The sequence below is a fragment of the Ptychodera flava genome, chromosome 3, assembly GCF_041260155.1.
Source record: "Ptychodera flava strain L36383 chromosome 3, AS_Pfla_20210202, whole genome shotgun sequence".
Taxonomy (NCBI): domain Eukaryota; kingdom Metazoa; phylum Hemichordata; class Enteropneusta; family Ptychoderidae; genus Ptychodera; species Ptychodera flava.
Genome location: NC_091930.1, coordinates 3,960,390 through 3,988,234, shown reverse-complemented (window position 1 = coordinate 3,988,234; position 27,845 = coordinate 3,960,390). Strand labels below are relative to the sequence as shown.

At 39.9% G+C, this 27,845-nt stretch overlaps 1 protein-coding gene across 4 annotated transcripts in view; it reads left to right on the top strand.

The window, feature by feature from the left end:
• The window catches only part of LOC139129447 (adhesion G protein-coupled receptor B1-like), a 113,266-nt gene that overhangs the window by 74,230 nt on the left and 11,191 nt on the right, over positions 1 to 27,845 (top strand). For 2 of the 4 annotated variants that reach the window (XM_070695078.1, XM_070695081.1), the window contains 9 exons: positions 13,581 to 13,675; positions 14,243 to 14,434; positions 17,318 to 17,386; positions 18,117 to 18,237; positions 23,820 to 23,933; positions 24,738 to 24,819; positions 25,684 to 25,845; positions 26,838 to 26,946; positions 27,301 to 27,407. In XM_070695078.1, coding sequence (XP_070551179.1) covers positions 13,581 to 13,675; positions 14,243 to 14,434; positions 17,318 to 17,386; positions 18,117 to 18,237; positions 23,820 to 23,933; positions 24,738 to 24,819; positions 25,684 to 25,845; positions 26,838 to 26,946; positions 27,301 to 27,407 — 1,051 coding nt within the window. The remainder of the gene's footprint in view (positions 1 to 13,580; positions 13,676 to 14,242; positions 14,435 to 17,317; positions 17,387 to 18,116; positions 18,238 to 23,819; positions 23,934 to 24,737; positions 24,820 to 25,683; positions 25,846 to 26,837; positions 26,947 to 27,300; positions 27,408 to 27,845) is intronic. The other 2 variants (XM_070695079.1, XM_070695082.1) reach the window with 1 other exon arrangement.

Here is a 27,845-nt window from a genome sequence, read left to right as displayed (position 1 = left end):
TAAGTGTGTTATATATGAACACACGTTTAAACATGGACACTCACACACTGCTGTAAAAACACATATTACAAAGAGAGAAAGAGAAACTGACAGATGAATAGGTAGGTAGGTAGATAGGTAGGTAGGTAGGTAGGTAGGTAGGTAGGTAGGTAGGTAGGTAGGGAAGGAGGTAGGAAAGAAGGTAGGTAGCAGGCAGGCAGAGAGGGAGGGAGGTAGGTAGGTAGGTAGGTAGGTAGGTAGGTAGGTAGGTAGGTAGGTAGGTAGGTAGGTAGGTAGGTAGGTAGGTAGGTAGATGGGTGGGTGGGTGGGTGGTGGTTCGATGGGTGGATGGATGGATGGATGGATGGATAGATGGATGGATGGATAGATAGATAGATAGATAGATAGATAGATAGATAGATAGATAGATAGATAGATAGATAGATAGATAGATAGACAGATAAGAGGTAGATAGAATTCAGAGAGAGATAGATAAAGGCAGAGATTGGTCGATCGGTCGGTTACTTGGTAGTTTGGATTGTTGGTGAACTAACGGGTGCATTTATTGGTGTCTTCAAATAACACAACAAGATGGATCAAATAATATTGACAACTAACCAAAAGATGTTTCTGGGTGACGCCTGTCAATACTTCAGATGTCTTATTCTTAAAGGTATGGAAATCGATCCCAGGGCCTAGGAGTGGTACATGTAAAACAGTGTGTATCTTTGCGTCAGAGGCGGAATAAACGATGAGTGTATCTATTTATCCAGGAAATCTTAATCCCGACTGCTATGTTTGTACGCACATAGAGCCAGTCGACGTTAGGGACACAAAAAACAACACGAGGAACAAACAGACAAGGGTTTTTAACAAAATGTAGCCGGTACTTCACCGATGTCTGTAACTCCATACATGAAAATATTCGTAGCTTGACACACTTTGAACATAGCTCGTAACAAGGGACAGTGGAAAATCTCCATGGAACTACGTGTCCAACTATAACAACTATAACAGCCACTCATGTAGTTTGTGAACAGTGAAGATTTTTCCGATCAACAACTTTGACAGATGGTGGACTGACCTGTAATACCGCAATTGTTATCTCCCTTGATTCAGCACAAAATTTTCGTATGGACTGTTGATGCGGTGTTTACAGTTGTTACCTGGTGGTAAATCCTAGTCGTATTTACGACTGCTGCGTAAACAGTCACTGAATAAATTTTGCACGCATTTACAAGCACAGGATATTTTTACCGTTTTTAATCGAAAACCGTCCGTATACGCGTATGACAGTGACAAAAACAACACAAGGAATCTGGCGTATATTGTTACTGAATTACTTTGACCAAAAAAAATCACCCAAATGCCGAACGGTGATCATACAGAACTGTTAGACGACCTCAAACCGACCGGATCTCAGTCAACTGTGCCGGGCTCGACGTCTACTCTATTAGCGTCAACTCAAACTTTCACTCCAGACAACTTTACCCCACAACAGGGAATATACTAAATTTACCATGAAAAAAATTCAAACTGCGATCAAGATCATTATGATAGAAGCAATTGACCGCCGAACATGCTTGCTGTTCTTATACACAACGTGTAAAAAATGATTGTTCCTGCTGAGAAATACGACAGCAAATATTGCAACGTGAATTTCTTACTATTTTCCTCGCAATGGTTTTACATCTGTGTCTATTTTAACACGGTCACTGGACCCATTTCTGACGATTTTTACAAACAAAGAATCAGCTCAAACTCATGGTGGGAACACATTGCAAAGACGTTCAAAAATGTTCATCACATGAAAGATTACTGTAATCTCCGTTTCAAAGATGTAGGAAATGCCGAACTGCAGCCTCTAAATACACCTTCCCGACAACTTGCCGACAACTTTACAAGCACATTCCGGTCATCACATGACGGTTGTAACCGTACATGTGCTGCCGCCAATGGAGAATCAAAAGACTTCAAATCAACAGTAAAAAGTATAGAAAACATATCAATATCCAAGCACTGTAAAACAGAGTAATTTTAATAAGGTCAATTTATTGTATATTATAAAAAATCTCCAGGCCACTCGGAACAGCGTAAGATTATGATCTCACCCGTTCGAATACTACACTCACACGGTAGGGTAAAAATGTGAACTCAGAACGTTATATATACTGCTTCCGCAAAGCGAGTCCGCTTAGCTAAAGACGGTAAAATGACCATAATTATTATTGCTAGTCTCTGTAAATTTTGCCGACTATTCGTTAGTAGTTGTCGAATTTCTTGAGTTTGTCCGAAAACTATTCCAGTGAATGAAGTAAGTTTCAAGACACCTGAGTGCGAACGCAATATCGGTATCGGGATAGCAAAATCAGTCACAGGCAATCGAGGAAGAACATAAGAGTCTATTATGTATTAATCTGCGAATTAAATAAATCCTAAGTTACTATGAAAGTACAAAGGTAATGTTGTGTCCTGGTTGGGAAAGAAAGTTGATTAAGATTTCAAAAAACGTCAGATAGTATTAGAGCAATTTAGTAAAAAACAAGCTCAGAAAAACGTATAGAGAAGAACGACATCACGGCGATTTTCAAACCTTTTATGATGTTTCGGTCTGAACGGTCAACATTTGATGCTATAATCTATGTCAAGTGTCTCTTTTCGGTCAAATCTGACAGAGATGAAGCAATCGCGATTTAGTTTCATCGCCCCGACCCGACAGAAAATAATGCAGCTCATGGGCACCTGTATAATCGTGGCGTGAACGTATTCAATTGCCGTCCACTGCATGGGTCTGTGAGCGGTTGAGTGATTTGGGTTGGCTGCATAGATTGGAATCGAGTTGATTTTGGCCGAAAACAGTTCGAAAAGTAGTTTTTCGTGTTCCGTCCGAATTGGATCCGCATGTTGCCGGTTTTGTCCATGGCAATCAGCAGAGCTGTGGTGGGAGGCCGTATAACGCCGGGAACACACGGCATCGGCTAGGCGACAACATACTTCCAAAAGAGATCTATCGTAAAATATCGTACTGCAGGTCAACATACACGTCACCCATTCATAGGCCTAGAGGTACACAGATCAACAACATACAGGGAGAGGCAATCTGCTTGAAACCATAAAATAGTCCGTTTGTGTCTGAACTCATCTGAGACTCGTGTTCAGTAACCGTTGGTCAAGTATTTTGCTCAGTTCTAAGAATCGTTTATTCATTGTTGACATCGTAATCGATCGGATGTACACAACAAATGTTTGATCGTTTTGCACCTTTGCGCGTCCCCTCGTGATTGGCAGCTGTTTGAATGCTTTCATCTATTGTTTGTTGGACGCTTCGAACACAGCATCGAAGCAGTTTTGGCATCAAAAATCAACTTAAAATGGAAAAAATGAGAGAATTTCGCCAACAAGGTGATGCCACAAGTATTCACAAAACGTAATATGTTGGAACAATGCTTTAATTTACACCATGGTTGTTGAAAGCTCCAGATTTTCGGGAGCATTCGTTGACGCTGTTATCATGTGCCACTCATGTTGGATTATGAATGCCCAGGGAGATAGGGGGTATTTATAGGCTCCCCCTGCCTTTAAACATTTGATACAGATCTGTACAGCTTGCTATCAGCCATTTGTATAAGCCGATGATATGCGTGCGCACGCCACGTAAGCATTATACTCGGCCGCTGAACAATGACCGTGAAATACTCCAGATGGAAAGCACTTGATTTCACATGTTCGAACAGTTGTCACACAAGGTCAATATTTTCTAACTAGCTCACCTGCCATCTCAAAGCGTCCTTAAAAATGCGAGTAATCGATATTCCAGCAAAACCGGATGTAGAGTCGCGCTGGAGGATCAATGCCTGTTTCAGTATAATTTTCGAGTAGGATAAGTGCACTCCAACGTCACGTTCTCAGAGAGGAGTCCTCGAGCCGCCACGCATCGCGTCCTGCGTTCACACCATGTTGACGTGTATCAAACGATATTCCCCGTCTAGGAAAAAAAAAGATGGTTGACGTTCTTGCGAATACGCAACAGGTGACAGCTATGGCGACTATAACATGAAGTAGAAATTATCGTCTGCTCACTTTCGCTACACTTTGTCGTAGCAGAAACTTAACTTCCCTTGCAAACTTAAATTTCGTCGTAATTTTTTCTCCTGTTCGATCATTTTCCCTTCGAGTAAGCTTAAAATTTCGACTTTGTTATTCTTTCTGTGCATGTAAATATTGATTTGGTTCGTTTCCGATTAACTCATCGGTCTTCTATTTGCCCATTTGCGATGTTTTGAGTCCTCCGCCTGTACTAGGTCACGTGACTACTACACCGTGACGTTATTCACAATTGCAGATGTCACGTGAATTCATCATGATGGAACTACTCGAAACAAACTGATTAAGAGTTAGATTACTGTCGAAGCATAGAAGTCGCAAAGTTAAAAAGCAGAGGAAAGAGAGTTTCGGCAATAGTCTCGCGACAATAAAAAGAAAGTTAGGACATATCACGAAGTTGTCTACATCTATGATTTTTAGCCAAGGTCAACGTGAATTGAAGATTTATTCCTCGCAATCAAAACCTCTGTTTTTGCTGATTTTGACTTGTGTTTCTCAAACATGGAAAATATCAACCGTACATGTTTCTGCATTGAAAGATTTATTTTTATTCGGTTCTAGTCGATGATATATTTCCCTTCGGTGATCAGGTGTTCAGGGTTAGAAAATAGTGAACTTTGATTCTCAAGAATAAAAATAATTCCCACGCCGCCCTGGGCCTGTTCTCTCGCCAAGCAATATAAACTCAGACGAACAAAGCTTGTTTTCTTCCCTGGCCTCAATAAGGTAGATTCATTGTGTTCACTGAGCACATGAATGGTTTACACCTGGCAAGATGACAACGGAATTATAGGTGGAAGAGCACAAGTACTTGACAAGCCCTGTCCATTGAATGTATTTCTATACTTAGCAAATCCCGCATCACGACTCGCGGGGGGGGGGGGTTTCAAGATTCAAAAGTCTGCTCTGGATTAGCTTTATTTTTAACGGTTAAGCCTAATACGTATGATCAAGTCACATGCATTGTTGCCATACAGTCGAGGACGGTTAGGTTCGGAGGTGTGGAGCCTGCATTTGCATAATCAGCTCCTGTACTTTGGGAAAACTACAGGAAACATACCGAGGTTAAAATTGAGGAGGGTAAGGGAGAATTTAAGTAGAGGCAAAGAGAGCTATTTTCTGACCCTGTTTACCTGTACAATATTTGAATGAACTTGACCCGCAATACACGTCATCCTAAGGTAACCGTTGCAATTATCGTACTTTCAGTTGTTTGGTGGATCTTACATGAAAAGCCGAGTTATGAAGCCCCAATGTATACACTCGTTCAGGTATACATCGGGTCCCATCAAAGGCGTCATCGTGTGAAAAAATAGAAAGTCGTCGAGGCGCGCAAATACAGAGAAAAGAAGGAGATCGCTCGCGTGAGCATACGCGTCATCACTATTTGTGTAAATAGCGCGCATTTTGGTGACGGTAGACTCTTGCGTGATCACGTGTAAAAAGTGCCACTCTCGATATGGCAATTTTCACGGTCGATTTACCAGTGAATCCTAACCAGAGTCAATGTTTGAATCGTATTAAGTACGGCGATATACTTTCAAAATTGCTAGCTACAGACCAATATATGCAACATTGAATGCTTCTGACAAGAAAACGTCCGTAATTTCCAACTTACTCACGTTCATTGTATCATGCATTTTAAAGCAGTGCCAATTCAAAACACGTTTGTGTTCAAAACTGCTCGAGCGATAAGGCGCGTCTATAACAACATTCAGAATGAATAAACGAAGTCCCGATTTAACACAAAGCTATGGTTCCTTAGAGGATTCAAAATTTCTATATACAATGAGATCACACGAAAAGTGACTTCGCGGCTGTTTTTAGCAGCATTAGACTCATTGTGAGTCGCTCTATATGAGGTTCACCCTAGATAAAATGTCATTCGTCGCTGTTTCCACCTTGAAGTAATTTTTGCAGAAATTTCAAAACACCATGATCACAGGAACATCTACGCAAGCGCCGCAACTGAGGAGAAATTGACCAACTCCCTCTGTAAGGTTATTTTCAAATATTGTAGTACTGGAGTACTTGTGGAAACGCTGGCCTTAAGGTAGCATTCCATGCTTCGCGGATTATGATTGATGTAGCTGTCAGCGCCCCAAGGCCGTCAACAACACTTGTTAACTCTGAGTAACACTTGTAACGCCGTGGCGATCACTCCGCAGTGAGTGTTTGGGGTAACGTTGAACCATGCATCTCGCTAATGACTGCTTGAGGGAAAACAAATTACTCTCCCGCGCGTGAGCGAGAAAAATTAATAGCTGTCACCCGTGTGACCCGTGCAGTAAGAACTTTCCATAATCCGGCTTATCCGGAAGATATTAGATAGATTGGGAGCGTATTAATCTTATTTATGCCTCGTGGACACAGGTAAACGCGGCTTGTTGGCGTATGAACCTGTCCTCTAGTGTTTACCATTTGGAGTCGCTTTTAATATCAAACTCATTTTCAACTCGGTAGCAGAATTGATTGATGAAATGTATCCGCGCACATAGGAATAAAAAAAAATATACAAATACGAACGTCCAACTCCCCCTCTAAGTAAAGTCAACTTAGGTTATCGTTTATATAGAAATGTCGAGGAAGGACTTGATTTCCACTGAGGCGAAGCTTTCACAAATAATTTGAAAATTACGCCTTGTGGCGATTTTGATCAAATGAAATTGTCGTCGAGCTGTCTCGGGATAAACAGCAGAATTACGCACTTTGGAAGATATTTATTGCCTATAATTTGGCGGTGAATCCGAGATGTTAAAATGTGCCAGCTATGTGGTCGTTTCGTATAGTACAGGAGAACCAAAGCCTAAAAATGTAAAAAGTCGTAAGTCATCAGTCCTGTGCGTAGGAAAGGCACAATATTCATTTAATTACGTTGCTGCGAGAGGGTGAATAACCGCGCCTCCGACAGCCACGGCACTGCGAATTTCCGTTGACCTGACAGCGGAGCGTTGATTTGCCGTTTCTTTTCTGTACTTTTCACGCACTCATCATCTCGTCAACCTGCGCAGTAAAAATCGCGTCACGTCCGTCACGAGAAGTCGAGTGAACCGAGATGTCAAGGCGGCGACACTCTCCGCGGATGTTTTGCCCACCGCCATTAGACGTTATTTACGCGGTTGTCAGGGCAACCTGCGAGCCTTGAATTCAAAAACAGGATACGGTCGAGTCGTGAATTGGCTTGAACATGGTAGTTCTCTCTCGGCGGATCGTGAAAAAAATGACTGGAGACAATAAGCAGCATTCTGAATGCAACAGTTGATGTCAAGGTTTGTCGCTACTCTAACTAGAACTTCTTTGAACATGGGACAATGCTCTTCTTTGAAAGTCATGGTTACTAACGCGTACCATGACTACATCAATATTTTCCTAAGCGAATCTTTAAAGCTGCAAATACATTTCTCAAGTCGAATAGATCGATAGGATGCTGATGAAAGTTGAATGGGGCGGGGCGCTGTTTTTAAACATCATTTTCGTAATTCTCTATCAGTTATGACATGAGATATTTCGGGAAGGTACTTTGACATATTCTGAATAAACTGATGTTAAAAAACTTGAGCGTCGCTTTACGGCAAAAACAGAAACGCTAAACGATTGGTGAAGTTCTACAGTCTCCAAGAAACACAATGATGCTAATGAGCAAACGGCTCCCGTTGCTGTTGCGAATTCAGGTGCTGTACAGCGTCGGCATTGAGCGGTGTTGTTACCACATGCATAATAATTAGTGTATGAGTCCATAGTTGAGTTGAAAAATGTGCTTTATGATACAGAGAAGAAATATCAGCGACTGTTGCCCCTGAAGCCATACACCTACGGTTGCCGCAGACTTTCTCTTTCATCGAGTCTAGTACTGTACCGATATACATGTGAAGCACGTCTTAATTGCACACAATGACTCAAGCATCGGGTTACAAACAGAACGATTAAGATTGAAGAAAGAGCACTGGAGGAGAATTTTCTGTAAAAAGCGTAATGGGTTAAGAAGCGAGAATAAAAGCATTTGATATTGGAGTGACCGAAGTTAATTTCAGATGTGATCAGCGTCACGTAAGCTTATATTGTGAGTGTACAATCCATCCTTCATTTTGATATTTGTCAGTCAGGTTTGATATGATGTATTGCATCACACCAGTACACTGATGGCGCAAATACGCCGATCTGATTGGTCGAGACGTGAAAATGACTGTGCCATATTCGCGATACAGCACTGATGGAACACCCGCGAGCTCTCAGCTGAAGAAAAATTCCTTACTTGATATTTCACGCCAGAATTACAATAGCATACTGTCATGATACAATAGCAAAAAATCACAGCGAGCGACGGTATACCACTCGGTTTTGACATTTCACGACATATATGCACTCGCTATCGCTCGTGCATATATGTCGTGAACTGGTCAAAATCTCGTTGTATACACGTCTCTGAGGTGGTGACTGTGACGTGTATAGTTTGATTTTTAAGTGGTATCAAATTTAATGGTCTGAAGCAGGAGGCACGTCGTGTGGGACATGGCAGTATTGCAATATACGTCAGTTGCGTCAGCGTGCGTAAAGCCGATGACTTTAGAATCAGCTTCTGCAGTCTTACCGTTCAGGCTGTCAGGTGGTTGATTATAGAAAGAGAGCATAATTGGTTTCTGGTAGTTTTATAAACTTATCATAAAACTTAAAATGATATCGATGAATATGTTTAAAACCATGTTTATCTTCATTGCATCGGTATAGTTTAAGAAAGTACTAATAAAATTCGCAAAGGATCATATGTAAAAAGAATGGCGACGTGATAATTGAAATATAACGTAGAATCGTTTACATTGGCAAAGATTTGTATTCATCGGGCATTTCGTTGAAATAAGGCACGAGAGAAAGGGCACGTTTTACCATCAAATTGACGGCCGTACTATTTTGTAAGCGTTATCATCTAACCCGAATGGGCGCCATTTTGACGGACGCCGACTTTGAAAGAAATCCCGAGTTGTGAAAAAGAAAGCAATTGCAATACGAAATATGTATATGATACTAGATGAAGACTTTTCTGTCTTTAGCTTTGCCGCCTCTGATCTTTGCCCTACAGATGTCGCAAAGTCGGTATGCCACAGTGCGTGCTTGTGAAAAGATTCGTCTGAGACCGAAAGGACGACAGGTGTGAGAAAGGTTACGATAGTCAAGTAGTCTCTCTTCTTACTCTTACATCCCTAATTGTCAAATGGAAAATCACGCTCTGAGAAGTACTTTCCGTGTCTGGAATTATTTTATGCCATTTAATGAGCCACATCGTGTAAAATGGAAAACAGGGGGAAAAGACACGGTGAAACATAAAGGAACTGCACACACGTGTTGAATGTGAACCACCGTACACGTAATCCAGCAAGCTGGGCTGTTCAGTCATAGATTCTGTCACAGTGAACGGTTATTCAAATTACTCCATCAACAAGTCTGCGGTCTTGTACTCCCCAAAACAAGTATGTTACTTTATGCTCAAAACAACATTTAATAGCCTAATTTACTCATAATTTTAGAAGTTTCACTTCTCTGGTCCGTGAAGTGTACTGAGAACGATTCTTTGCCGGACCAAGTGTTGAAGTACTCACTACATAATGTCGCTCTCTTCCACGAAATGTACCAAAAACTACGTAAATTCTTAGATTGCGCCGTCCGCTATTATTGCAATACTCGATCCTGGGCACTATACGCCGTAAAACAGTTTTTACGACTTTGCGTGTCAGGGCGCCCGGTCGCTTTTCAAAGAATGAAACACGCATGACAGGTATGATGGTATCATGATGTTAAACTGCATTGCGTTTCTGTTAATTTTTTATTCATTCTCCGTTAATAAACGTAACTCGATGCTTAACAATGATATCTTTGGGAGAAAATTCTGCCAGATAAAGTAGGCATGAGTCGCATCGTTGCCAAACTATGCGTCAAATTACAATGTCAATCATCCCTTTGCTGATAACGTATAGATACACTTGGCTTACGTCACCTATTAATGCATTAGTGCGAGTTGCAAAAATTTTCTCTAGTGTTATCTTTTTCAAAATGTAAGATCTTGTCATTGGACGCCGAACAGACATTTCATGACGTACGGAAGGAGATCTCTTCGATCGGAGACAATTTTATTTTAGGGGTGAAAACAACTGCCCAATCGTCAAAAATTAAAACAAACGTCAACTTGAAATTACTCTGAAAAGCGCAAAAATAAATCATTATTAGTAAAACAAACTCACTCAATTCCGGTATGACTTCATAAAAATTTTACTATTTATTTATTTCATTCTAAAGGATAACCCTTTTACGGGCTCCAATCGGGTTAGAATTACCCAATTACGATGTAATCTTCCATGGAGCCCTAATTAAATATAATCCAATAAAATGGTATAAAAGCAAACAGAATGTAAAAATAACAAAATATAAAAGAACCAAGGATAACATAAAACTCAAATTATCTTCATTATCCCTGATCAATCATTTTAGCCTAGCTTTATAAAATATAAAGATTTGGCGACAATGAACACCATCGATGGCGAATTCCCGGAACTTGAAGTACGCATAGAAAACTCTCTCTGCCCTGTTTCTGTACGTGTGTGTAAAACAGTGAGACGGACAGACAGAAACAGAGAAAGAGAGAACACGGCATGTTAACAATAACGAGTTGCGTTGTTGTAGGGACTTGCAACGTTGCCCAGAAGATACTAATAAGAGCAAGGTGCATTTTTTTTTACTTTTGCAAGTCATCGTTTCATCACCTACCCACTCATCCATCCACAATCCGTATCGAAAAATATGAAAGCATCCTCGGTTGAAGATATACGCAGAATAATTTACGGCATGGGAAGAGAGAGTGTGTAAGCCTGACAGTGTCTTCATGTCAGGGATAAGTCACCCTCCTTTCGGATTTAGTAACTTTTGTCATTTATTAGTAATTTGGAAGGTCGCTTACATTCACCCGCATTTTGAAACCTGCCGACAAACTACATATAGTCCAAAAATACTCATTCGGCACGATCGCCCTCAGAGGAGGCTCATTAAGTAGGACTAGTTCTAATTCTGATAAATGTCAGACGCTTTGTGCTATATGTAAGGGGCTATGGGCTACTCTGGTTAACTGTAAACTCTTGCGTATAAAGCGATAAAGTCAGGCTTCGGGCCTGACACGCATGATATCACACTTCGACATCCTCTGAATTCATAGGACTGATTTTACCCCTTATTCGCCCATTTCCCCTGTGTAGAGGTCCAGCCCCCATAGAAAAATAAGGTAAGTGGGTCGAACCATAGTGGCGACAAGGGGTAAACAGCGCCTAGGGACAGTTTTTTTGTGGATACTTTCTTTTCCCGATACTGATCAGCTGCTCGTGCGGACTACTTGTGAAGCTAGTGGAGGAAAGAAAGGTTTCATCGCCTTGTGAAAATTTAAATTTTCCTAGGTAGAGACACAGTACGGGATACGGCGGCCATTTTGAATTTTAAATATCGACCATTATTGAAGTAGATTTTTTCTCTTACCCGAAACTTTCACGGGGTGATGCCTGATATTATTTCTCGATTATGAAAGAGAATGGTTTAACGGTTTCCCAAGGAACTTCGGGCGTTAAAGTTTCAAACAAACGTTAAAACTTCCATTTTGTTCATGCAAACTTGCAAGTGCGTTTTTTCTCACACTTTGAATAATCCCAATAAGTTGTATTTTTGATAATCCCAATAATCTGTATTTTTGACATCTTACAGTTTCTTGTTCTTCGAAAAGCACCTTGAAAGGTCTTTTCTGAAACGTCTTAGAGTACCTTGTATCGGCCTGCCATTATTGACACAAGAATTTCAGTCAACAGTCAACTTTCGAATGTACACTGTGCTGCGTTTTTGCGAGGCCAATATACACTGTGCAGCGTGTTGGTGAGGCCAATATACACTGTGCAGCGTGTTGGTGAGACTAATGTACACTGTGCAGCGTGTTGGTGAGGCCAATATACACTGTGCAGCGTGTTGGTGAGGCCAATATACACCTTGCAGTGTTGGTGAGACTAATGTACACTGTGCAGCGTGTTGGTGAGGCCAATATACACTGTGCAGCGTGTTGGTGAGGCCAATATACACCTTACGGGGTTGGTGAGACTAATGTACACTGTGCAGCGTGTTGGTGAGGCCAATATACACTGTGCAGCGTGTTGGTGAGGCCAATATACACTGTGCAGCGTGTTGATGAGGCCAATATACATTGTTCAGCGTGTTGGTGAGGCCAACATCTTGTATTTCAACATAATGAAGTGACAAACACGAGGTGTGCAACCAAACTTAGTGTTAAATAATTTATCGAAGGTTTTGCTTCCCCGGCGTCTCATTAAAAAGCGCCCTCAGGGCATGAGCCTATCCCTTCCACAAGGCAGCGCTAAACAGAATGCGCACATTCGACCAAAAATCGTTTTTTCCTTTAACACGTCTTCAGATAGGTAGGCCTGTCGGGAACATTTTTTAATTTTTCGTGTTTAATGGTGTGCAACCCATAAAATTACGAAAGATTGATAAACATCATGCGTTATACTTATATACTAGAATGAAGAAATAAAGTGTGGGGTCGAGGGTTTTCAATTAGAGTATGTCGGATTACCGGACGCACACACGCTTTTTGTTTTGCCTTGCATTTTGCCCTCAGCACATGCACGTTGTACAACATATTTCAGGTGCGTGCGGATAGGAGCTCTCAGGAATGTTATGCTGATTGTATCGCCCACTGAAGAAAGTCGCCATCATTTTATTTCCTTTCTACAGCGTAAGGCACCTCAAATAGAAGTTCTTAGAGCAAAATTTAATGTTCGTGGGATAATTGACGATTGTTTGGATAAGCAACTCCGTAGGGGACACACGAACAAACTAAGGAGAGTGGGGGCTTCTAAATGCATTACCTTGAAACCATCTTTTACAACCAATTTCTGCGTCCATATAATATTGACGTCACGCGAGGCATTGTTGGTACGAAATATATAGCGTGTGGTTGGGACATTTAATAGCGTATTACGAGTTCGAACAGTGTAACACCATAACCTGCATTTCACGACCAGAGACCATGAACTTTCTTCCTATTTCCGTCCAGTATCTCCCCTCTCTCCTCTCTCTCTCTCTCTCTCTCTCTCTCTCTCTCTCTCTCTCTCTCTCTCTCTCTCTCTCTCTCTCTCTCTCTCTCTCTCTCTCTCCTCTCTCTCTCTCTCTCTCTCTCTCTCTCTCTCTCTCTCTCTCTCTCGTAAACGTCGTGCATTATAGGTTCCGAAAAAAACATGTTTTATAACTGTTTAACCCTGGGGTTTTTATTCTCATAGGACGCTCTTATCCTGTTTTTCAGTGCAGGACACCAGGTGTGTTATTCAAGTATAGCTCAATTACCCGTGTAATTTTACACTCGTTTTAAAAGCATTCACTTGTCTGTATGTGATGTCGGGTTTCAAAATATTTTCCCTGACTGGCTCTATCGCCTGATCTCAATGTTACCTTTCCCGTCACAGGAACTGTGTACAGATTCTGCCGGAGCGACGCGACGTGGGAGGTCGCTGATTACACAAGATGCGTTTCACCTACCTTGGCAAGCTTGAATACACAGGTAGGCCATGCAGTATATCAGCGATGTCAGTGAAGAGAATGTTGGTGGGATTTTGAACTAGACCATAAGCTAATGATGCTAAAGTTACCATTCAAAACGAAGTGCGAATATTTGTTTGCTTACGTACTATAGATTTCATTCCTCAGTATATTTGATTTTTTTTTCATTTTTAAACCCCTTCCTAAAAGATAATATTCTCTCCTGACGCCTATGTTCCCAACTTTTGTACGTGTTAATAACGTCAGTCACGTGACTTTGTATGATGTGGAGAAACACGTGCAGGCGTATGCCAAAATTTTAACAAATCTCCTTTGAAACGTTCTACGTAAGAGATTGAGATTTTATACGCGTGAAATGGCTTCAGTTGCGAGATTATTCTCATACAATTCTTATAATTACTTTCCAAATGCAATTCATATGCAAAAAGCAAGCGTTTTCATGTAAATTACGACTACTGTTATGTTATTTTTATTTTGAACCACGGGCCCGCCAACTTCAATCATTGTTAATGGCCGACTAATAATAATGTCGGCTGTGAAACATGAAGAAATTTCTTTAATTTTGCAGACCGGCAATCTAGACGGCAGTCCATCGGGCTACCTTCATCTAGCAGAAGATTTACAGAATGCTTCCAAACCCGCCAAACTGGTCGTTTCCGGCGACTTGCTAACAGCCGTGACGATCATGTATGCACTAGTTGAGGACAGTTTCCTGGTCACGTGCAACGCTACGTCAGCAGTCGTCATGAATTTTACGGAGGTGGGTTTTAGCGCGCACGGAGTCACTTTATTTTTTGCACGTATCCCATTATATCATTGAACCTATCGCGATTGTGCCAAAATACTGTATTTGCATAATATTAATTTGCATGTCTCTGCACGTCTCCCCTTTTTATCGGAATTCACGCCACACAATGCTTCTCATCCTCTATTACTTCACTATATACTCACTTTCTCACATTCCTGGCCGCTGGGAGTGCGAGATCGACAGTGTGGGAAAAATCGATCTCACACTTTCAGAAACCGTCCCACACTCTGCAGTAAATATTACACGAGCTCTGATTGGATGATATACAGTCTGTTTGTTCCACGCGCAAAATGTTATCCAATGGCACGACGAGTAGTTCACACGGACCAGAACTACAAAATAAGCAGGTCAAAGTACAGTGGCAGACGATAGACTTGTCACGATTTTGGATAATGTTGTGCGTGTCCAATGTGAATTTAAAGCATTTTGTGGTCATGTGAGAAAAAGAATCTCAGACACCAAGGACCTGGGATCAGATTTCTCACACTCGTTGGGGATATTTTGTCTCACACGAGAAATCTGATCCCAGGTCCTTGGGGTGTGAGATTCTATTATTCTCACGATTGTAACGGAATCGTGTTCAGACCTGTTTACAGTGGGTCTCAATTGGGTGCCACAACTCTGTGTGTGATACAGTTTTAGGGGACGGACCATTAGATCTTGGGAGGGGGGGTGGTCAAAAACAGAAAAAAAAAAATTTTCAGAGCAGAAAGTTAGGAAAAAAAAATTTCAAACTAGTTTGGAAATAAAAAATAAATAAATAAGAAGACAAAGGCGTAAAAAAAAATCTGCAAAGTCTTTAAAATTTTGAATTTTTTTTAGATTTTACCGACAGAAAGCAACTTTCTGTATTTTTTAGTACATCCTCCTGGCACATTTTTAATTTTAAATTATACATTTAGAGTGACTGTATCCCTTATACTGGAAGTTGCACTTATCTTATTTTTTCAGGACTTTTGTATTCTGATCACTTGAAAATTATGAAATTATGAGCCTGTTTTCTACTTGTTTCCTGCGTACAAACCAAGCAGGTACACTAGGTAAACATTGAAACTATGGTATGGTTGTCACAGACAGAAAGTTGTATTTGCCTTTTAAGATCAAGGTAAACAGATGCAGGCCTCATCAGTTTCATTTTTTTCACAGCATTTTATTGCAATGATGGAATGCAAGAATGGGTGAACAAGTAGAAACAAGTCAATAATGATAAACAACATATCAAGTCATTATGTATTATTTTGCTTTTAAAAAGGCATTTTCAATTCTTTTTTCTCAAAAAACAGCCTCAAAAAACAACAGCAACACATGTTTTAACATTCAACAATACACTACGCAGAATGCCATCTATCCAACAAATCCCAACACAAAAACACACAAAAGGGTTGAACTTTGAAAGTTTCTCGATAGCAAATACTGAATAAATCTGCATGAATAATCGTTTTTGTGTAGCAAATTTCAAAGAAATTGGACAAGCCCTTTCAGAGAATACAGATTTTTTGACCATGAATGGCATAAATTGCCCTAAAAAGACAAATATTGAAATTTCAACACATCTATACACATCCAATCAATTTGGACATGCTGCTACAGAGAAATAGATATTTTGATCAAAAAAGGGCAACAATTGCTCTAAAAACACAAATATGCAAATTTAACTATATTATTTAGCTCATTTTAGCTTCTCAGCTTGTCAAAATCAATTGTAAATCATGAGATATGCATGATGTTTGGTGGGGTGAATGTAGGCATTTCACCACGCAGTAGAAAGGGAAGCCAGGAAACCAAAATAGTCAATTTTCAAAACTATAGGAAGCTACTGAGGAGCAACAAGACCATGTTTCAGAGGAAGATGTATAATCCAAAAAAAAAGCTCCCAAAGTGCCACCAAATAACACCATTTTAATCTCTATTTTTCAAAAGCTCCAACGGCAGGAGGGGGACACCCCCTCCTTACCTCCCCCTGCAAAAATACTCCCCAAGTGCCACCAAATAACACCATTTTTATCTCTATTTTTCAAAAGCTCCAACGGCAGGAGGGGGACACCCCCTCCTGACCTCCCCCTGCAAAAATACTCCCCAAGTGCCACCAAATAACCATTTTTATCTCTATTTTTCAAAAGCTCCAACGGCAGGAGGGGGACACCCCCTCCTGACCTCCCCCCGCAAATATACTCCCCAAGTGCCACCAAATAACACCATTTTAATCTCTATTTTTCAAAAGCTCCAACAGCAGCAGGGGGACACCCCTCTCCTGACCTCCCCCCCCCCCTCGTGACCGCTTGCGTGGCCGCTTGTGGTGCTTGGCACCACATCTTTGCCCTCTTTATCTTCAGACAGCGACGAACTAAAAAAAAATTATAAATCTGAAAATTTACTCTGAAAAAAAAAATTTGCACAGCTAATCTCAATTGGAAAAAAAAAATTTCAGAAATTTACAATAGTAAAAAAAAAATTTTCACAATTTCATTGTGACCACCCCCCCCCCTCCCAAGGTCTAATGGTCCATCCCTTAGCTGCAGCAAACATCTTCAAACTTTCAGCTGTAATTGTTACTATAAACCTGCTACGTCGTCGATAAAGTGCAACTACCTGTTGAGCTGTTGGTCCTGATCGAGTTGCCCCCGTGCCGGTTTACTGTCATCAATCAATGAGTCGGTGATTTTCAAAGTTTGAAGCGTGTGCTGATACCCAAGCTAATCGTTTATATTTTACAAATGTGTCTGTCGCACATACAGAGTTGTGGCATCGACATGAAACCCACTGTAATACCAAATGACGAAATATTCCACTCACAATTCACTTGTTATTTTGTTTTTTTTTTGTTTTTGTTTTCAGGCTGTCCTAATTTCCGCCCGACAATTATTAGATAATAGTTACAGCAGTCTATGGACTGAGACACATCAGGTAACTACTGTCTGAATTTTGAGCGCGAAATTTGCGAGAAAGCTGAACAACTAGAAGAAATAAATACGAGTTATTGTTCGCGGGCTGTGTTTCCAAGCAACATGATTAAGTCTCTGTAGTATCACGCATTATAAATTAATTTCAGCCCATAAAAGACTACTAAACGACTGCGACTGTGCCAAATAACGTTGAAGAACCTATTCAAAATTTAGCAAGAATATTCAAGATACCATCAAAGACCCCTACTCACAATGAATTAATAAAACTATTAATCTAATAGTTTTTATTTTATCACACCTTACAGAATGGAAACAGATTAAAATAAATCTTTCAAAAAAAAACCGCCCATATGTCGCCGCATATACGCAAAGAACTTACACTGACCACGCGCACAGAAATGGTCGTCTGCGTGCACCGTTTCCCCGCGGGCGCGGGAAAAATCTTTCAGAAACTAATGCGGTGAATATCAGGGTAATCTATCGATGTTTGCTACCTGCAACGCTGCCGGCTTGCTGGATTTTATGTGCGCACTCGGGTTAGCATTATCCGGGGTCCTGATCGCTCTTGTTATTATTGATTCGATCCCCGCAGCTACACTTTACACTGCAAAAGGAAAATTGGAGATCCCCTTGCCTCTCGGCCAGAAAGATCATTTATCCTGTCCAAACCCTTTGGCGAGCCAATCCAATTTAATTGATTGCTTTCCATTTTCCTTCCATTTTTGTCTCAGGTTTCTGATGTTGATGCAATTTTCACTTTCTTGGAAAAACTGGACTCGTTTTATGGAGACGTACTTTCTTGTTTTTCACTTGTAAATATCACAGAATACAGCCTTGTCACCGAAAATTTAGGTAAGTTAGCAATTGCTGATTCTCAATGTGAGCATTTACACGATTACATCGATTAGAAAGCTGTCCCCAGAAGCCATTCGTTAGGACTGCGTTACGCCATCTTTTATACCACAATTACCTCGCTTCCGACGCAGATGGAAAGAGGGCTCCCCTACCCCGGGGATTATCAATCCAATCGTTGCCATGACAACAGCGAAAGCGGACATGCCGGAGACTTCCAGACGCGTTCCCGCTACTCACAGGGGAAGTCACATCGACGAAACCTTTCGCTATTTCAAAGCTTGCGAAACGCCCCTTTTCTCTTCTTATTTGACCTCACGAGTTAGTAGAAGCGATCTACTGTAACTCGATCCCCCTGCCCTAACAAAAAATAACTAACTAAAGGGAAAAAATGTTACTGCGACTGCGTGATTTGGTTGTACCGACCTCGCACTTGAAATGAGTATTTGTGGTCGGTATGTCTTCAACATTTTATAAACGCATTAAACTCTGGATCGGGTGAGTGCCCTCTCTGTGATCTTCGAGGAGAATGTAGACGACCAAGCTTCTCCTTGCTCGCAAAAGTGAATGGCCTACAGTTCGTTGGGGTAATGGATCCCGTCGTTTGTCATCGTTTATACTCTTTGTGTGCTCGACATCAGGCGCGTGAGTTCGTCAATAGAGCCAAAATTGCCCCGTCGGTGGCAAATACAAAAGCGCGGAAATTAAAGCTTTGTTTTGAGGTTAGGACGTGATCGGAAATTGAGATTTTGATGAGTCGCCTCTTCATCAAGTGGCAGCTGACCTCCTTGATTGCTGTAATAGCTTCTGACTGCCAAGCAAACGTCAGATGAGGTGAACACGCCAACTCGGAAATGAAATCAACGATGAATGACTGCCCAGGCCGAGAGACGGTTACTGACAAGACCCCCCTTCCTCATTTTTTACGGGTTGCATAACATGACGCAATGCTTTGATACGCATAGTGGAAAAATTATGGTGACTTTCTCACAGTTATCTCAGACAGGGAAATGATTTGTAAAGCGGGGAACGAGGTTCAACTGACAGAAGCAGAATATTGCCGCTTTTCGCGCGCTAATTCCGAACAACAAACAATCGCAATGTTAGATTTCCTTTCGACGAGATCAAGATAATCAAGGTCCCTTGGTGGTATACCTAACAAATCAAACCCGGCGTCCTCGTATAAAGCGATTGCCGTCTTTTTTGAGAACAAAAAAGAGATAGCAAGGATACTCGGGAGACCGTCTCGTGAAATATTCAGGAATAGCTGGCGGCATGTCGAACGTCGCCTCCCGCTGTTTGCCACGTCGTTTTAGATTCAGCGCTGTTTAGCCGCAATTATGACACAATTCCCAAACACAGAGCCGCCGTCAAACACCCATTACAGCCTTTTAGCTCGGATTAAACATCCATTTATAGCCAGTTTTGTAAAGAGGCCGAGACTTGCCACAAGACGGATAAAGAGAGGAATTCTCATGCTCTCTCTGTGGGCGATATTTTGAAACCCATCGATGATATTCAATTCTCACCGCGGGGATGTGTTTCGCATTAGTTGAGGTTCGTAATTGTGCAAGAAAAGTCTTTACTTCGCTAAAACTACTTAACTTAGATCTAGAAGGTGTTCCCAAGCCCTAGTCGCGTCTTGGATGAAATGCGAGCCACAGAATGTCGGAGATAGATCCTAATCGCTACACCCTGGCGTTGATGTTTCCTTAATAAATATCCCACAACCCAATCAGCAACACCGCGGTGCCTGTTAATGCCGGCAAACTTCAACATTTAAGACAAATAGGTCCGACGAAATTAATCTTATCTTGTTCACTGCATTTAAAACATGCATCAGCCATGATGAAATTCAAAAAACATATTTCTCGTGCCCGGTGCCTATTAAATATTTACTTTTAATTGCTCGCCTCTCCCCAACAAGGACACAGGCTAGCATCCCCTTTCACAGTTGAACTTGCGCGTTCGTTTTAAAGGTATACAGTCACCTGTAATCTTATGCCCATATATAGTCAAAGGGGCGTTCCTTGGTATTCGAAATGCCCATGTGAGGGCGCTGTTTTTTAAAAAGCGGCCACCCGCTTAAAATCTGTCATTGGTTACATTTTCTCTTTCCATGGTAATTATGGCAAAATAATTGGAACAGGTGACAGTATACCTCTAAGGTAGAATGCACGGCAGGGACATGTATTCGGACTCTCTAAGTTTTACATCTTTTCTAATAAACCACTTGTCGAGGTTCATTTTAAAGCTCTTGGTGAAGGAAAACTTTTCATCGGCTCAGTTTTTCGACATTCGAAAATTTAATTTTTCTCCACGAGGTTAACACAGGGATAGCGGCCATTTTGAAATTTAAGTATCGGTAAATCTTGGGTTACATGTTTCTATAATACCAAAATTTGCACGATTACCTATTTTTATTCTTGATTTTGAACGAGAATAATTGAGAGATTCCTTAAGGAAAATATGAGCAAAAGTTTTAAGTCTTTCACTTTCGAGGTGCATACTGCCTTACGGTAAAATGCTCCCTGGGGACACATATTCGAACTCTCACATGTTTACAAAACTTCTTTGGTCTACCACTTCTCGGGGTAGGGATGGGGGCTCATGGAGTAAATAAAGTTTTTATCGTGGCTTTCTTTTTTTAAATCGAAAATTTAATTTTTCCGCGTATGAGTAGGAAAATATTGTGACGGTAGTTTGTTTCTTTAGTACCAAAGTTTGCAGCTGAACCCTGGTTTTAATTCTTGATTTCGGAAGGGAATAGTTTTAAAAAACTTTTCTTACGGAAAGTTTGAGCAAATGCTTTCGCCTTTCAATTCTGAGGCGGGTACTACCTGAAGTTGATATTTATTGTAATGGCGTTGACAATAGGTATTTGAGTTACGTTGCATAGTAGTCCTAAGCCTGAGCTTCTGAACGTTAGATTGTGGATTAGGAAATTTATATTTTGGAAAGCACTTGCAGTGACTAAAATATGGAAAGCTATTTTCAAATTGTGTAGACTGTTTTCGTCTGATACGGTTTGATTTTTTTATATTCTTTTGTTTGGATGTTAAGGTGCGGGTTGTTATTGCTTGTCTTTTATAATCTTGTTGGCTTTTTATTTCCCCCTGTATACCTTTGCTTGTAGATTTTGCGTGTCTTACCTCTGCCAAAAGTTGCCGTTTAACCCTTTGAGCGCCAAAGTCCTTTTTGTCGCCCATAAAAAATATACCCAAGTCAATTTTTTCAGATTTTTGCCAAAATTTTGATAACAATCTGTAACCGATGAAATGTGATGTCCATTGGTCCAAAATCATCAGAAAAGTACAGAAAAATTCATAAAAAGTGGTAAAATATTGAACTAAAATTTTGGTGGGGAAAATGACTGCACTCGAAGGGTTAAATATCATGAGTTCAAATTACTCTCTTGAGATTCTATTTCATTTTTATGTAACGTGTTGAATGTGTCCCTTTGTTTTGTTTGTTGGTTTCGCTGGCTCTTTATTTGTGTTTGCGGGTTTAATTCCCTTTTTTCCGTTACTTTTTATCGTCTCTTTGCGGTTCTATCGAATTTGTATAAGTGCTAGCGGGCATAATGTGAATGGAAAAAGTCAATTTCCTTAATTGCTATCAGTAGATAAACGGATGAACAATGCAAAGAAAAATCGATATCTCCGACGAGAGAATATCTTCATTTAGTACATTTATCATATTCATAGCAAAGGAAAAAAATAGCGCAGGCTTATCAATCCTTCAAACTGAAGACAATGTTGTTCCAGACTGTCATATGATATGCACTTTTCAAAATTGACAAAGCTTTAAAAAAATTAGAAAGGCAACTTTATCCTTGTAGCCGTGGTATCACGCTTCTACAGGATTTCCCCGGCTATCCGCGGCGAAGAAATGAAGAACAGTCCAATAAACCAGAATAAGTGTATGAGTTTAATTTGTTTTGGTATTTCAATTGTCGAAAAACTCCTGGTAATGAAAAATTTATGATAATGATAACTTGAACCCATTACTGTTTATTGTTTTACTCGGTCTGACGATTTAGCTCTTTGTATTGAAATTTTGGTAGTGAGTTCTATATCGTCTGCTGTACATATCTAAACAAATTAACCCTTTGATTGCTGTAATTTTTCCCATCAAAGTTTCAGTGCAACATTTTACCAATGTTTATAAATTTTTCTATAATTTTTTGATAATTTTGGACCAAACAGACATCACATTTTATTGGCTTCAGTTTTTTATCAAAATTTTGGCAAAATTCTGAAAAAAATTTTAACTGGGCTACAGTTTATAATGGCTACAAAAATTGACTTTGGCGCTCAAAGGGTTAAATAGACGCTGTTTATGTCTTACATCTCCATTAAATTTGCTCAGGAGTATTGATTTGAAAGTCCAGTGCGAATTTTTGAAACTGTTTGTAATTTTTCAAAATCGTCAATGTAACTTACAGACCACCAAGAGAGAAGGACTATTTGTCAAACTGTTAAGTAAAAAATTCTCCTGCTTTTAGGTAGAATGCGTCACGGGGAAAGATATTCGGACTATCAATTTTTTACATTATTTTTCTGATCTACAACCTGTTTGGGCTCATTTTGAAGCTCTTTGAGTAAGAAAAATTATTTCCGTCTTATTTTTTCGAAAAGCAAAAATTTTATATTCCCCGTGAGTATAGTGGCCATTCTAGATTTCAAATATCTGTAAATGTCAGGAAATTTGGTTCTCGAGTACCAAACTTTGAGGGTGACCCCGATGTTTATTCTTGATTTGGTAACAGCGTGGTTGAAAGTTTCATTGAGGAAAGTTTGAGCCAAAGTTTAAGTCTTTAACTTTCGAGGCGCGTACAACCTTATAAGGTAAAATACGCCTCGCAAACAGATTTTCGGACGCGCACATTTTTCTAAGACTTTACAGATATTTTGTGATATATGGACTCATTTTTAGCCTATGGAGTCTTTCGCCGTCTCCCTTGTGTGAAACTGGACATTTCAAATTTCAATATCACCAAATAGAGTTAGGCCTAACAAGGAGAACATGTGCCACTTTGAAGTTCAAGTGTCGGTAAAGTGTTTGGTAGTTCCAACACAAAGTTGACGCAGGCGCAGTATAAAGCATACCAAGTGGCGCGGACGCTTCAAACGAAACAAAAAAATACAACCACATACAAAACAGTCGTAACTAGGATATCACGACAATGAACAGAAAGTATACTTTAAAGGGCGAGTGTTTCGGAACATCGATTTTACAAGTTCTGAAACTGCACTTTTCATCATTGGCACGTATCTTCCGTTCATTGTAAGTGTAAAACAGACAAAAACGACAGGGGAACACTCACTTCCGCAGGGAGCTCACTAGAAGGGGTTAATAATGTGAAAAGCTATATTGTGTCGAGCAGGAGTTGTCTGAGAGTTTTACCGGCCATAAAACATCTTAGAAGCGAATCTACGGGACGAGTACCCGGGGCATATTGGTGATGTATGGTCAATATAACGTCTAACTTTAGGTTGATGAATACACCGGATGAGTAACATCTTTTAATATAAACCTCTCTTTTTTTAATGCACTCTTTCTCGCTCTCTTTCACGCAGATGTTGCTATAGAGGTATTTCAAGCCAACACAAGCGAAGCGTTCATCTTCCCGAGTAACAGCAATAGCGACGCCAATCAGGCGACAGTGCCCGTAGCAGTTTTCACGGAAGCAGGTAAAAATAATTGCGTGCAGTCGATGTTTCGATTCGGGGTAAAAAAGATGGCTTTAAATTTCCAGACTTAATGGCAAAGAAAGATATTTATTTCCTCTAGAGGTAATAAGTCACTTTTTGAACATCTATGACCCCAGATAGAATACGTGTGATGTTCTCCGATGCCAATCGAGTGGCGTACAAGGGAGAGGCTGAAAGCGACATCTGTGTGCAATGATTATTCAGAAAGCCTTTAAAAACAATCTCTGTCTGATATTTATATCTAGACTTCATCCTTTAAACTATTCTAGCAAAAGTATATCATTTATTCTACACTCTGTGTCCGCAAAAATGGGGGTTCTCCCCGAGAAAAAAGAAGGTGAAATACTCTGTATTCAACTACTCTGTATGTCAACTTGTCTATATATATATATATATATATATATAATATATATATATATATATATATATATATATATATATATATATATATAATATTGAGTCGACTTTGAGACAACACAAACTAAGTTGTGGGGTTAAGCGATGAATATATTTGGCTCGTGAATTGTCAAAAATAATTACGATCAGGTTTAATATCACTAAGTGGCCAGGTGTGAATTGACACATTCTAGGCGCAATAAATGCCCAGGCACGCAGTGACAAATCTCACACTAATCAAGGTATATTTAGTGCTACTCATACTTCACCATGGCAACTGACATTCATACAAAACGTTACATCTCAATAACTGCACGCGCGCGTATTTCCCGCCGCCTCACATTCAACCTCGTCGAGGTTCTCTTAAAATTCCCGCTTTTATTGCAGACACGTCCGGGCACACTGCCGCATGCATTGTCTGGTACAAGAGTGCGTCGTCTCTTCTACCTAGCACAGATATCAACGCTAGGTAAGTCGGAGAATTGCGCATTTAACAGTTGATCAGACTATCGCATAACAGGAAAAATCGAATTCTATCTAGTGTTTAGTTTATTCTATCCTAAGTATCTAAATGGTTTCCACCCTGCTAAGTTCATAACAGCATTCTGTTCCACACTTTTTATGGTTGTCCTCAGTCTTGCGAGATATTCCAAGTTGTTGATATTTTGATTTTTAATTTAATTTGGAATATCGTAATTGCATAATGAATTAGTAGTTACAAGATCATTGAATAAGTTATTAATTACATGCCAGGGAAGTAAACTAGTGTTTCGACCGACTCACTTTCACGATTTTTCAAAACTTTTCACGAAAACCACTACGTTACAAATGGCAGCTCGTACTCACATCACGTAAAAAATCGTTACCCACTAAGCGCAGCAGTGAGCAGGCTGCCTCGTACCTTTGCTGTGTTTCAACCGTACTTACCCCCTGCCTCCGACATATGTCTGCTAATTGACGATGAATCTCACTATGGCGCCTTCATCCCTGAGACATAATTCTTTAAACTAAAACTGCCGACATACACACGTAATCGTCACTGAATAAGTCAGTCCAAAATAAAAAAAAATGTGTTTGTTTACCGTAACTTGGCTCCAATTAACAGGCTTGGTGTGTAGAGAACTATTTCCATCTTCCTTCTTTAATGTATATTTTTACTTGTTTTCATTTTTATCACTTTTCAACAAAATATTTACAATGAAAGTTCACCATTCTTGCTCTAAGTTTTCAAAATATGCAAAAGTTAAGGCTGGATATAAGTAGACTTGGTAGGGTTACTGTAAACACGAGTATTTTCCTTGTTCTTCTTAATTAATATTCATTCTTTTAACAGATCGGCCCACCAGGACGGGCAAATCAACAGTGACGTAGTATCGGTGACGTTACATCCTACGCAAGTACAACCATTCAACGAACCAATCACGTTGAGGTTTTCTCATCACCAAGCTGGAAATAATCCGGTGTGTGCCTTGTTGGACGTCTCTCTCACTTCAAGGTAAACAAATGACATATTTATTGACTTATTTGTTTATTTTTTATATGTTGTGTGTAAGTTGTTTTATGTACTTATCAACTGCTAGTATAGTATATATATATATATATATATATATATATATATATATATATAAGATTAGAATTAATCATCTCTTGTATATCTATTTGTTGTTTTTTTAGTTGTTTATACATATATATATGCTTATAAATATATATTTTATTCTGTTATCATTTGTGACCTATTTTGTTTAATGTATATAGGCCTAAGTTTCTGTATCGTGAGAACACTTCAAAAGCTGTTTGATGATAAGCTTGCACTTTCCGCTTAATGATATCTTTTCGTAAACTACAGATCAACTTCATGGTCAGGGAACAGCGCCATGAGAGTAGTTAGCAGCTCAAAACAAACATGAAAATTATACGATACAAGTAATATTTAAACATACATGCATGCATGAATACCAGCAGACATACAGACAGCTGCAAACGTACATAGATACATAGATAGATAGATAGATACATACATACATACATGTATACATACATACATACATACATACATACATACATACATACATACATACATACATACATACATACATACGTACGTACGTACGTACGTACGTACGTACGTACGTACATACATACATACATACATACATACATACATACATACATACATACATACGTACGTACGTACGTACGTACGTACGTACATACATGCAAACATACATAGATACATAGATAGATAGATAGATACATACATACATACATACATACATACATACATACATACATACATACATACATACATACATACATACATACATACATACATACATGCAGGCAGGCAGGCAGACACACATAAATAAATAAATATGTGCATATACCTCCATGCTCTCTTTCATTCATCTATCCGGGATAGCATAATGTACGTTTTATTAGATGTATATCATTGTCATTTTAAGCATTTTCTATGATTTCTTCTTCCAGCAGTGTGTGGAGCGATAGTGAGTGCGAGACGGTGTCAACGACAAGTGACGTCACCACCTGCAACTGTCACCATGCAACCAACTTCGCCTTGCTGACGACATTAAATGACGTGAGTACAGCACTCCTTGAAGTTGTTGAGAAATGAGTGAAAGTGTTCGCGCACGAATGGAGCCATTTAAATGAAAAGTGGCAAAAAATTTACTGATACGTTCTGTAAAAGACACAGCTCGCTGAAGTACACGACATGCAGCCCGGTTCGGTTTCCATAGTGATAATTCACTGAATGGACGTACTGGAGCATTTGAAGATTGACGCTTGTTTTACGTCGAAGTGTCTAACTCGCTCTTCGCTTCAGAGGCCAAGACAAAATGTGTCTCCTACTTTTCACAAGGGCTCTACAACACCAACTTCAATCGATATTATACCAGTGATTCCTCTAATTTAACCTTTTTCTCTTTTCTAGGACGATACTGTACTCAAAGTGCCTCTCAACGCGATAATGGTGACTGGTGTCGTTATTTCACTCTTATTTTTGGTGGCAACTTTTGTACTTTTGTTATATGTAAATAGGTGAGTGCGTCAGAATTGCCATTTCCTGTGCCACGTTGTATAGCGCCCTCCGTTAAAATGTAAAATCTCTCTCTCCTCTCTCTCTCTCTCTCTCTCTCTCTCGTGTGCCGTTGGCATGGAAATAGCTTATGCGTTCCGATCATGTCGACCATTCGTCCCTTGGTCGCCCATCGGAGAATCGAATGAGCTAACTCCTAAATGATAAGCCTTGCAACCAGCTGGGAGTTTCACCGACGAGACTTGCTCAAAGCTGTCGAACGCCCTCGTTTTTGATCGGTTTTACACGACGCACATGGCGCACATTCGGTCGTTAATCACGTACGAGTTTGAAGTGATGACAACAAAATGTCGAAGCTCTTTCTAATTGATAGCAGAATTTTTATGAATATTTAAAATATATGTTAAAGCTTCACAGATCGTCAGATAAACCATAAATAA